Genomic DNA, 14057 nt, shown 5'->3' with positions numbered 1-14057 from the left:
TGTCTTCAATTGTTTTCCTTACTAGATTACTGTTGACCTTTCTTATATCTTCTGTAATATACGAGTATTTCCGTACTGTCTTGCAAAGTTCCATTATATTCTGTTTTGGATGTCATATTGTTACAATTAACCTTCATTTCTATTGTTTTCTTCGTCTGACTGTGTGCTTCTTCTGATATTCTCTTCTCATTCTTCTTCATCGCAACACTTCCTACTTCCGTAGCTGTATCCATCAGAATTCTGGTGAACTTCATGTTAGCTTCTGAAATGTCCATATTTCTTCGTGTACAGCAAAATAGTTTTTCAGTTCCAGCAGAAATATTTTACATTTGTCTTGACGAATCTCTCTCTGTAGTGGAGACCAAGATAAATAACTTTTTTACTTTCGGGCATTTGACCCCTGCGGTGAGTTTTCTTAGTGGGGACGGGTTCTCAAAAATGACTTACGTAATTTTGTTCATATTTCATAAATAAACCTTCCATTAAGAAATCTACGCGTACAATATGGTAGAAATCGTTTTATTTGAAAATTCACAAATTATAGTTTCTCCTGAGGTTGAGTTTTTCTTGGACGATTTTCTCGAAAATGACTCGACTTTTTTTTGAAAAATAAATAAATGTTCCATTAATATACCGACATTTTGGCATAAATCATTTCTCATTAGGAAATATCACAAGGGGCAGTTTACTCTTGTGGGTGAATTATTCTTCGGATAATTTGTTCAAAACTGTTTTGTGGTCGTTTCATTAATTAATTAATTGCTTGATTAACAATTCTGTATGACATGAATCAGTTTGCATTACAAAAAAGTCCGCAAGATCTTTACAGTTTTCCAAAACCTGTTTAGTTGATTTTCTTCCTATCTCATAAATAAGCAAGCCATTAGAATCGTACAATACGGCATAAATCATTTTGCATGAAAAGGTTCTGAAGTGATACTTTATTCTTGGAGGTGTTCTTTACGAACAATTCTCTTAAGAACTATTTAAATAATGTTCATATTTTGTAAATAAACAGTTCGGTAACAAGTCTACAATAAGGGATGAATAATTTCTCATGAAAATGTTCACAGTTGAGTAGTTTGTTTTTCGAAGTGTTTTCCGAAAAAGCCTGTTATAATTTTATTGATATTTCGTAAATTAACGTTTTCGTAATAACTACATGATATGATTCAATTCGAAAAGCAAGAGCGAGAAAGTTCAGTTCGAGGGCCCGTACTTTTCTTTGTATTGGAAAGTGTAGCTGTATCTACTTTTCGAACGTAGAGTATATTGCTTACAGTGACATATGAACAGATTTTCGACTCCAGTATTAGTTTTTTTCTCTCTACACTTTGTTGGCGAGCCCTTACTATATTTACTATAATAAAAGAAACATGTTAGTGCATGACAGTAATTCCTAATAGTTAAGTCACACTAATAGTTAACAGTTGTCGCTGGAAGCCTGCCCGCGTGACACCAATAAATGTCGCTAGCATACAAGTAATTCTCAGATTTAAAACTATTCTGACGATTTAATTGTAACTTAAAAACTGCATTGTTTTAATTTAGTTGTTGCAAAATAGGACAAGGGCCTTAAGCATATATAGATTTAAACATTAATATTTGTGTACTTCTACAATAATATATTGTGATGATTTAATTGCAACTTAAACTGTGTTGTTTCGGTCTAATTATTTCAAAATAGATACTAGTGATGCTGAACATGAATATATTTTGCTGTTTAGTATTAAGACAAGGGCTGTAACTATATGTAGATTTGAGCATTAATATTTGTGCAACCGCGAGTTTGTTGGTGGACAAACTAAAGAAAATATATGTTAAATGTAAACAATTAGAGCTCTTAATTACGAGCCAACCTGAGTGAGGTTTTCCTCATTCCCACCAGGCAAATGTCGGGATAGTACCTAACATGCAGGTCCCAGGCCGATTCATTTCTTCCCCAATCCTTTCTTCCTTCCCTTTCCTCGGATAGTGTAACCACTGAGGGATGTCATCCCTCATACATGATGGTCTAACTGCCATAGTTGCCGAAAGCCCAGAAATGTAATTCCTAATCCTGATCCTTTTAATTACGTACGATTTTAATCTATAGTGTACAAGGGCCATTTCACGATTAGAGGTAAGTTTGAAGGTGCAAAATCTGAAAAAAATCTTTTTGGGGTTCAATGCTTTTTTCCCTAAATATGCCCTATATATAAAGTGGCAATGTCACCTTGTGCATGGCAGCGCAGGAACGTTTATATTTTCTGAGGTACGTGACAAAGTTTCCAAACGCGTTAGATTAATTTGTCATTACCGTAACACGTTTCCAAATTTTCGTTTTTTTATTTATTTTCTCTGTTGAAAAAGCAGTATTATGTTACAAATTGACAAACGGAGGTGTAAAAATATTTTACAATAAAAATACAGAAGTATTAGTAATTTTTGGTACTTTATTGAAACAAAAATACATTATCGTGACGGTAACGACAAAAATGTAATGGAAATGACTTATAACACACAGGATGCAATTATTGCAATATATTTGACAGAATACACTAACACATTAATATAATTCTTCTATATCAGTGGTCTGGTTCAAAAATGGTGAATCCCACTAATACAATTTGGAGCTCATATTGTATATTTGTTCACTAGCCAAACATTGTTTACTCTTCTAACAAAATATAAAGATATTGTAGTAAATTTTATTTGTGTTTTATATCATTGCATAAAACCCGTATGAATACTAATGCTCTACACAGTAAGTTCTTATTGCTAGTGCAATGACACAATATAATACAATAATAATACACACAATAATACAGTGTGTGAATATTGCCATCAGTTTGAGAATAATACAGTTCGCATAAAATACTTAAAAAAAAAAACATAGTTTGCTGCTGATAAAGCAGATGAACACTATGCAATTGTTTCAGATCAACAGAAAAAATAATTATGTACTTATGTTATTTTTTGTACTGCTGATCTGTTTTTAAAAAACGAAAGTATTCCCGTATTCAAATAACCTTCATTTCTAACAATATTCATAAACTATTCATGTCGTTTTTTCTGACAATACAACTTTTACAGATTTGTCATGTCCACTTTTTTGGGCCTGAAACAATTGCACACTGTTGATCAGTTACAGAAACAGGAAATAATTCTTACATTCAAAGAACCCTTCCTCTTTGAGACTGCTTGGTGCACTTTCATCAAATCTGGTATTTTTGGCAAGTTGTTAGGTACTAAGGAATCAACAGCCGAAATTGCAGAAGTATCAATGTAAAAGAACTTAATGTTTGAAGTTTCAGACCTATTTAACACATTGAACGTTGCTTTTGCATCAGTTAAGTCGTGTCCATGCGAAACTAATATGTCAGCTTGTCGTGAGAGAAGCACCGAAATGTATCTGCTGTATTTCTTGAGAACACTCACACTGATAGTTCTCAGAAAAATCAACGTAGAGTACGCATTCTTTCTGTGTAAGTGTCTAAGTGTCTTTACTAAGTAATACTGATACGCACGTGCTGTCTATCACCGAATCTCTTACCTTTTTTTTCTGTAACTCGTACTATAATTATTTCGGATGTGCCGTTCGTATTGTACTTCGTTCTTTTTTCTTTTTTATTGTTCCAACAATACCAAAAAGTCTGCTTCTGTGGATTTGGAATTGTCATATTCAGCGACTTGCTTTTGCACTTCAAACATTCTCGGTATGAACAGGATTGTTTTTGGGATTACAACATAAAGTTTAAGCAAATTCATGTAGATTATTTGTATGAACCACCCTACAAAGTTTCAATTTATCTGCTTTGAACTGTAAATTGGAATGCATTTGGCAAGCGCATTTTGCTGTGAGATAAATAAACATACAAATGGAATGATACAAATAAAAAAAATCTTTAAGATAAATACATACGAAAAATCTTTAACACTTTTAACTGAAAATTAAAAAGAAAGTTCTACAGCACATACCGTAACAGTTTACGTGTTTTCGCAATTTATTTTGAAAAAAATATGCGTATTCATTGATGTTGAATTTTGATTTTCAAAATATTGCATGCATGACATATCATTTTCTTGGTTCAAAATTGAATACAAAATCAAGATTGTAAAAAGTTTTTTGTCATCATCATCAAAATCGAATATGAATACTGATGATTCAAGCTGATAACTGAATTATTTCTATTTGTTAAATCTACGTGCAAAATAACAGTACAGCACGTTTTGTATTGTTTTTCATATTTTAAATATAGCATAGCCTTCTGATTGTCACTACCAAAACAACAAGTCATTTCCGTAACAACGTTTGACGTAACGGTAAGGACCGTTATGGGAATGACGTTTCTTCGCATTACAGAAATGTCTAGAAAACCTTGCATAGGTGGGAAGTCGAAACGAATTCACCAAGAACCTGATCCATAAGGATTACAAAACACACGTTACATCATTCAATTATATATTATATTTATAACATAAAACTGTGTTATGGTTATGACAATGAGAAAACATAACTCACTTGTAGACAAAAGCAACGATAAAAATCTTCAGACCGCTGTGCGTTGGATCCCATGTGCCTCCCGCACATGCAAGGGATACGAATTACGCTGTGCATTTGTTTCGGATGCAATATTGCCAAAGCATTTAAGAACAAAAACGTAAGTAGTGACGGTACTGACACTAAAAGCTAGGGACACAGCTTTCATCACCAAAATGTAACCTCAAAACAAAAGGAAAGGAAAATACTGTTATTTATTTATATAAATGGGCTCAAGTTCTCTAGGCGGCGAAATAAACAAATACATTTTCGCACGTGTATATACCAGAAAATACCATGAATTGTTCACGTACCTGTTGCTAGGGACACGTTATGGTAGTGACATTTACGAATAAAATAATCAATTTTTAAAAAAAAAAAATAAAAATAAATAATTCAAAGTTACGTATTGACAGTACATTAGTGTGACACTAGCTACTTATGACCACAAACACAAAATCGTATTTCTATTTAGAAAAGGACATTTTAACACGGGACATGAAACTTGTCCCTAGTCGTGGAACGACCCACAACGTGGCGAAATCTCGTATAATAAATTGCTCGTCAGATTTTAGCTGGAAACAGTGACACATATACATTTAAAAATTAAGTTAGTGTATACTCATTTACAGGCTGTTCGTCAGACAGAAAGGAGGAAATAGGAAAAAAAAAAAAGAAAAAGAAAATTTGAAAGTATTGTAAGTGTAGAGCATCGGATCCACGCAATGTTGGCTTCGAGAGTCACGTGATAATATTCCTGTGTTGAAATAGAAACACTTTAGTGGATGGAAGTAAAAACTTACGAGACGGATTGGTCGTCAATAATACAGATATTCAGTACTTAACTGGGAACAATCATGGCGAGGCTTTTCTGATTCTGCTCTTTTGTCTCTCTCCCTCTCGCCTTTTTTTCTTTCTTTCCTCCAATTTCTTGCACTTCCTACCTGATAAAGTGTGACGCAAAAGTTTCTAGTACGGTATATTACATTTTCTGGTTAGATGTTTTGAGTTATAATGTTCTTATTATTATTTTAGGACAAAAAACATCATTTCGGAGTATAGTGTGCTGTGCAATTATTGTCGGAGGTTTCTGGTTGGGTGTTAATCAGGAGAATGTTACAGGTAATTTTAGTTTGCTTACCTTAGTGTTGGGTAGTATTATATAACTTAGTCTTTAGAAGAAAAAAATTTACACTGCTGCCGATTATTAGACTATTAGCTGCTGATCCTCCCCTCCCTTTAAAAAAAAAAATATCTGCTTGTTAAAGAAGTGGGTGAAATTTTCGTTCTTCTACGGGTATAAGGTAAAATTAATCTTTACTGTATCTAATATACAGTGCTATTGTAAATAAACCTAATGATTTCAAAGGTTAATAATTCATGTTTATTTATTCACAGTGACATGCAACTTACGTTAAATGAAAGAAAAACTCAAAAAGTCTTAGTGGCAGTCAAAGTTGATTTTTAGTTACTCATTCCGCCGCTAGGGCGACAATAAATTATGGTGGCAAGAAACAAAGATAAAGTGCATTTTGTGTTCTCGAATTTCATGTAAAATAGTCTATGGTTAATGTTTAACGCAGTTTTAGGGCGAAATTCGGGTTAGATCAACCAAACTGGCATCCAATTCGGAAGTGGCACAATTTAAATAAAGTGCGTGCATCTTTAAGAGGAAATAAACGAGCCGCCAGGAGTTGATAAGCAAACAGTTGATCGTGTGCATTCGATTTTCGCCAGAAGTCCACAGAAATAATCGATTTGTGCAAGGAAAGAATTGAACTTCAAGCAGACAACACTGGAAGATTCTGCGAAAACATTTGAAATGTCACCCATACTGATTGAAATTGTTGTAGGCGATTAAATCTACTAATAAGGAGAAGAGACTTGAGCTCTGCGCTGCGGTGAAGAACGTTGCGGAAAGAGAAGTTTTATTGAGTCAGTTGTGCTTAGTAATGATGTTGCCTTCCATCTTTCGGGGAAAGTAAGCAAACAGAATGTAAGAATCTGGGCTTTGTAAAATCCCCATGGTTACGAAGAACATATCCATAATTCCCCCTAGGTGAACGTGTTTTATGCAGTCACTCGTAAGAAAGTGTGTAGCTCTATGCTTTTGGAGAACTCTGTAAACGAACTTTCCTATCTTCATATGCTGCAAATGTGCCTTTTCCCACAGTTGAAAGAGGTTTTTTTTTTTTTTTTTTTTTTTTTTTTTTTTTTTTTTTTAGGAGTATGGGACACTCCCAAATTGACACCGGGGTGTCAGAAGGAAACTCAACAGATTACCAAATCAATGGATAGGGCAAACTACTCGTAAGGATCAGGATCTGCTTTCTTGCCGGCCGGTCCCTCCTCCCCTCACCATAAGAATACTTTTTTTTTTTTTTTTTTCGTGTTAAAACCAAGTGTATCAGGCACCCCTACCGAACAATTTACGTGAACTTCAAGTACGCATTCAAATAGCAATTGCCTCTGTTGACTCTGGGGTGTTAGAAAGAGTGTGGCAAGAATTAGGCTATCTAATTGATGTGTGCCGAATTACAAAAGGCACTCATATTGTGCATCTTTGACGTGGAACAAATGTCGAGTTTTTCTTATATTTAACACAAGTTGCATGCCATTGTGAACAAATAAACTTGAATTATTATACCAGCTGAAATGCTCGTTCTTCTCACGGGGAGAATAGGTTTATGGAAAATACTTGAATCTCTCCTGTAATATTTATTTAAATGAAAGTGTAATGATAAAAATACACAAGATACTCTACTATTGGCAATAATATTGAAATATTCTATCCCGCCAGATTACGTCGATATGATTAAAAAACTCAGCTTGGAGTGGGTATGCACCATCTTCCAACAGTCATTTCAAACGGGTCAGAAGCTTTCCTGATCTCGAAAACTATGAATTCTACAGAAATCTCAAGTCATTTTTGATATCTTATTGTTCACCTCCCTCCCACCCTCTGCTACACTGGAACTTGGCGCGAGGTGTCTAACATGCTCGAATACATTAAGATGTCTGTTCCTAGTTTCACGGCCGGGATATTAACATAATTTTCCTTGATACCACGCGCCAAATTCTAATGTTCGTTTCAGATGCAGTGGCCAAGAAACTTGGCTCATCCATCCTCATCTCAACACTTTTTGAGACTGACGAACTAGGCTGCACTTTTTACACCTCTGGTGTTTTTGTTCATATTTCACTTCTTTTTGTAGTTCACCATGTCAATATCGTATATTGGGATTCTCAATTGTGGCATATTGTTGGACTTAAATTTAGAATTGTACATTTTTAAAGGAGTCACATGCAACATTAGTTCCCAAGGACTCTCCCACCGGGAATCGAACCCAGGACCCTGTACAAGAAAGGCACATATGCTAGCCACTAGACCAGCGGGGAGGATTTCTCCTATTAAATATTTGTCAGAGAGTTATGTCCAAACGAGATTCTAATTCATTTACCCGAACTACAAAATCACGATCGCTAACATCTCATTTTTTATTACCTAAATACGAAGAGTATCAACAGGGCTCCAAAACCCTTGTTGCTGAATACTCGATGCTACATCACTAGACATGGATGGTGTTCCAACATACCTAGTCGTTCTCTACCCTTAATTATTGCGAAATTACGAAGTTCATTATATGACGCACATGTTGCGCAGTTTCATACTGCCTCGGGTTTTCCTTTCAACGATACAACTTTCAAATACCTTGTAATCTTAATTATATTTGCACCAACATATCCTAACTGTATATAAAAGTACTTGAACTGACATAAATTAAAGGGGTGCTTCCGGTTGACGTGATGAAGGGGGATGAAGAATTTCCACGTGTTATTTGAATGGGTCTTTTTTTGGACCTATAATCTCATGTTTTAGGAACTTGGAATTAGATTAAAAAATTGAAATTTGGTATGCTTGTACGTTTTAGTTGGTATTACCTAAGTAAATCAATAAAAACAAACAATTCCAGCTTTAGAGTGGTTTTATGAGGAAATGAAAAATCTTTCCCATATTATTTATATGGGACACATTTTACACCCCAAAATTACAGGGCACTTCCTGTAGGGCTACAATCATTAAATTGGACGTGATTGTAGCTTTTCGGAACTAACCCACAGAAAAATTGCCAAAAGTGAATATTTTTAACTTTTAGGGAGTCTAAAGGGGAGATGAAGAAATTCCTCATGCTATTTAAATGGGCCTTTTATGAACTTATAATCTCATATTTTAGGTACTTGAAAGTGGAATACAAACTTGAAATTCTGTATGCTAGAACGTTTTCGTCAGTATTACCTAAGTAAGTCAGTAAAAATAAAAAAAAAAAATTCCAACTTTAGAGTGGTTTTATGGGGAACAGAAAAACCTTTTCCTTGTTATTTATATTGGACGTCTTCTACACCCCAAAATGTTTAGCCAGTTCCGGCAGAATTAGAATGATGAAATTTGGCACGATTGTAGCCTCCCGGAACTAACCTACAGGAAAATTGCTAAAAGTGAATATTTTTAATTTTTAAGGAGTCTAAATGGAGATGAAGAAATCCCCATGCTATTTAAATAGGCATTTTCCTGGCATACAAAATCTTATCTTTTAGATAGTTGAAATAGGAAACGAAACTTGAAATTCGGGAATTGTGAGCTTAAGAGGTGTGAGGAAATAGACCGAACAAAGGCGAGGTTGTGGGGGCCAACCCACAGGAGGACAAATTCAGGAAATATGAAGAGCAAAGGCACGAAATTCACTGTTTATGAAAAGGCTGATACGTAAGAGATTCGCGTACTGTTCACAGATAGACACGAAGCATCAAAAACATTTTTACATAACGAATGTGGTAAGTATAATATAACTCGTGGTACCAATATATTTACGAAATCGGTTACTTTTTGTTGCTAGTCTCACATAAATTCGACAATTGGATTTCTCATTTCTTCAAAAACTTCATTAATTTTAAATATTCTTACCTCTACATTATCTTATCAAATTAATTTCAATATCTATTTAATACCAATGACTGCAATAAAGGAAAAATCTTCACCGAAAAAAGAAAAAAAAAACTATTGGCTTTCCTTGTCTGGGTTTCCAACCACGAAAATTACGGCATTATGTGTGTGTCTTAGCCCACGTTTTTAAAAGTTAACTGATTCACAGAACGTGCCTCATTAACTTGCTAAACTACTTATTACTAGCTTTCACTTATTTTACTCGCACACTGAGAAAAAATGTATGTGGCGTACGTAAAAACGTAGGTTACATATGTAAATCCTGTAGTTTTTGGACTTAATGTACCTAAACGTATAACTGAAAAAGTATATTTTAAACATACTTTCCGTATAAGTGTTCCGAATAAACGTAGTTTCCGCACGATCGAAATAACTGTATGTAGGCGGTCAGGATCTCACATACAGATGGCCGTATGTAACTTATAGCTGACGTACGTAATGTACCGAAGACTGTTAGATGTCAGACATCCTGCAACGACATTGTGTAACATTTAAGCGGGAAAGAGGGCAGTACGTATGTAGCTTATGGATAACGTATGTTAAGTATTGATTTCTGTGGTAAACATAAAGATCCCATATATTTGTACAATATACCGCTGTTCGGATAACGGATTTTTCTCAGTGACCTTAGCTCGTTTTTATAACCTAGAACGACAGGGACACGAACACAGAAACATCGAGGAGAGTTAAGATTCCAAAGGCTCTTCCACCGGGAATCGAACCCAGGACCCCATACACCAAAGGCGCACATGGTAGGTAGTCAATAGACCAGCGAAGATGGCACCAATTCGATCACTCGGACGATTGACATTATCACTATGCACATGATGTGTTCAATAACAAAATAGAGTTTCGCATCTTTATCTCATTAAGAAGTAGCTAATGGCTATTGACAGTTTTTTGCTCATAAAAATTCCCATAGTACATTCCTTAAATGTGGAACCTTTTACTTACACAAGTCATTACGTAAGGTAGATACCATTATGCAGAGTTTCAATTCTCTATCTCATTTGGAAGCACCTAATCAATGATGAGGGAGTAAATGAACCGATCTCTGAGTAAGAATAGTTTTTCGCCCATAGAAAATTCCATAGCGCATACCTTCAATTTCGGATATTTTTCATATTCAAGCCATTATAAGCTACCTTCGTGTAGACATTTACATCTTCATCTCATTGGGAAGTACCTAATGGCTACGGACAACTTTTCGCCTATAAAACATTTTGCATAGCACATTCGTCACATTTCGGACTTTTTCCATACTCATGTCATTATAAGGTACCAATATACAGACTTTTACGTCAATATTTCATAAACAAGTACTTAATCAATGTGACGAGTGAAAGAATGAACCGATTTCTGCTTGGCAAAAAACAGTTTTTCACCCATAAAAAAAATCCCATAGCACATTCCTCACATTACGGTCTTCTTTCACACTCAAGTCATTATAAGGTACCTTTATGCACAGCTTCACGTCATTATCTCATTGGGAACTAGCCAATCAATGTGATGAGTGAATGAGTGAACCGATTTCTGCTTTGCTAAGGACGGTTTTTCGCCCAAGAAAAATTTCCCATAGCACATTCCTCACATTTCGGAATTTGTTCACACTTAAGCCATTATAAAGTACCTTTATGAAAAGTTTCACGTTTCTATCTCATTGGAAAGCACATAATCAATTTGATGAGTGAGAGGACGAACCTATTTACGTTTGGCTAAAGACAGTTTCTCGCCCATAAAAAGTTCCCATAGTGCTTTAATCACATTTCGGACTTTTTCTGTACACGAGTCATTATAGGATGTTCTACTCGAAGTTTCACGTCTATATCTCATTGGGAAGTACCTAATCAATTTGATGAGTGAGAGAATGAACCGATTTGTGTTTGACTAAGGGCAGTTTTTCGCCCATAAAAACTCCCATAGCACATTCCTCAAATGTTGGACCTTTTCCATACCCAAGTCATTATAAAGTACCTTTGTGCAAAGTTTCGCGTTTCTATCTCATTGGGAAGTACCTAATCAATTTGATGAGTGAATGAGTAAAACGATTTTTTTCCTGACTAAGGACACTTTTTTGCCCATAAAAAAATTATCATAGCACATTCCTTAGATTTCGGACTTTTTCCATAATCAAGTCGTGATAGGGTACCTTTATGCAAAGTTTCATGTCTCTATCTCATTGGGAAGTACCTAATCAATTTGGTGAGTGAGTCATTGAGCCTAAAAACTGCATATTTTAGGGGTCCAGTACTCGAATATGCTTGAAGGTAGGAATGTGAGATTTGGCATATTAGTACATCTCTCGGATATCTCCTTAAATTCTAAATTTCATGTTTCTACCTTAATAGAATCGTTTTTACAAAGCCTCGAAATCGGCGATTTTACTCAAAACTCTTGTTCGTGTATAATATGCTTACGGCAGTGCAGGCCGGTTTTCATTTTCTTCGCGGAACTTGGCTGCCATGTACTGTCGTGCATGTTGATCTCAGCGACAACTATAAATATGAACTCGACATAAATATCGGTCGTTTTCTGTCATTTTATATTTTAACCCCTTCCACTCTTCCTAGGTGTGCTGGGGGATTTTATCCCTACTCGAGACTGAATTTCAACGTAAAAGACATCGGAACTGTCACCAATCAACTTAGGAACCACGAAAACTGCGGATTCGGCACTGACATCGATCATTCTTTTTACCGATTTTATGTATGCCAATCCTACTGTCCAGTAGAAATACTAAGGCGGTCTTGGACCTACTGGGGACTAAGCTTGGACTTAAACGGCATCAAGAGTGCCACCGATTAACTTATCGACGCTGAAAATTAATGATTCGACACGAATGTCGGTCGTTTTCGATACTCTTATATGTCATTTCACCACCCTTCCATGTGGTAATGGTGACTGAGCTTGAACTTAAATGGTATCAGGAGTGTCACTATTTATCTAAACAGCTCCGCTAACTATGAATTTGACACTAATATCGATCATTTTCAGTTATTTTAAATGTCAGTATTTCTCCCCCCTCAGAAGTACTATTGGACGCTGAATTTGAATTTAAACGGCATCAGAAGTGTCACTGTTCATCTCAGTGGAAAAATAAACTGAAAGATTTCATTTATATTTCAACAAAAATAATGGAAACACCTGCAGTTGGCAACCTGTAAGATGTGTGATGTGGTAACACTGAAGATGTTTAACAACCTCTGGCCTGGTGTGTGAGCTGGTTATCTGTACTAGACAGGGTAGAACGAAGGCGTGTGTTGAAGCGTGCAGACGGTGGTGATGCAAAACGAACCATTTCTCTCGAGATTCAGAGAGTCCAAAATTGTGGACGCGCTGTTAGTTGACGAAAATATATCTAAGATGATCTGTGTATTAGATATGTCGCGAGAATGTGCCCAAGGTTGTGACGGTCTACATTGCTTATGGCGAAACAATAGTGGACAGAAAAGTCTGTCACACGGCTTGCTGAGTATTGAAGATTGTTACTAAGAACTGTAAAGCAAATGTTGGAAATGCGACTGCGGAACACCTGGAGTAGCCTATTGCAACAATCACGATCCGATGCGAGTTCTATAACTTGAACATCTGGATTCGAGTTGCAATTTCCAAAGAGCTGGTCATCACCAGCAACGCTGTAGCTCAAAGAAAATTGTGTTAAGATTTGCAAGACCGCCAATGATTAGAAACTCGTAATATCCTCCAATGAGCCATATTTCACCTTATTTCCAACAAAATATTTAGGTATGGCAGAAGCCTAGAGAAGTTCAAACATCGAACTGTCTCCTCTCTATCGTGGAACGTGACTGTGGCTCCGTGATGCTGTGGGTCTCAATTTCCTGGTATAGCGTAAATGCGGTGATTATGCTCATAGGACACATTACTGTTAGTGGTTGGGTAGAATTTTAAATGGCGATGTGCATTCTTTGGTCCAGATATTGATTCTGCCCAATTTCTCAATTTTCCAAAATGGCAATGCGCCAAATCATACTGCTGGAGCTCTTTAGATATGGTTTCGTGAACATTTGAATGAACTATAACACTTCTCCTGACCCTTCCTGTCCATAGACATCATCATTCTTGAATACTTTTGGTTAGTTTCGGAGCTTAGGCTCTGGAATAGATATCCTCCTCCATCCTAGTTGATGAGACTGTGTTTACTATATGATGTTTTTTATTCGTACCAAAGCGTATTTTGTGGAGGTAGAGTATTTCAATATTTATGCCAAAATTATAGTATCTTCTGTATTTTTATCATTACACTGTTGTTGAAATAATTATTTTAAAGGGAAGGAGATTCAAATATTTCCCATAAACGTATTCTCCCCGTGCGAAGAATGGGTATTTCAACTAGTAAATTAATAAAATAATGGAATTAAAAAAAAAAAAAAAACAGAAAAGAAAGTACCAGGGAAGCAAGAAAGTTCGTGCGCTTTTGAACCACTTCTGCTTCCATTTGGCTGCTGCGGCGACATCTGTCCCGTAGCATGAAAGTTTTGACTGTTTGGGAAAGCTTATTCATTGACGCAGCAG

At 35.8% G+C, this 14057-nt stretch overlaps 1 protein-coding gene across 1 annotated transcript in view; it reads left to right on the top strand.

Moving 5' to 3' along the window:
- Positions 1-14057, top strand: part of nac (GDP-fucose transporter nac) — a 114663-nt gene that overhangs the window by 65994 nt on the left and 34612 nt on the right. The window contains exon 4 of the mRNA XM_081762580.1: positions 5558-5644. Coding sequence (XP_081618706.1) covers positions 5558-5644 — 87 coding nt within the window. The remainder of the gene's footprint in view (positions 1-5557; positions 5645-14057) is intronic.

This window comes from Thermobia domestica, chromosome 6 (genome assembly GCF_964235325.1).
Source record: "Thermobia domestica chromosome 6, izTheDome1.hap1.1, whole genome shotgun sequence".
In the NCBI taxonomy this organism is placed as follows: Eukaryota; Metazoa; Arthropoda; class Insecta; order Zygentoma; family Lepismatidae; genus Thermobia; species Thermobia domestica.
This window is presented reverse-complemented; position numbering and strand designations above follow the sequence as displayed.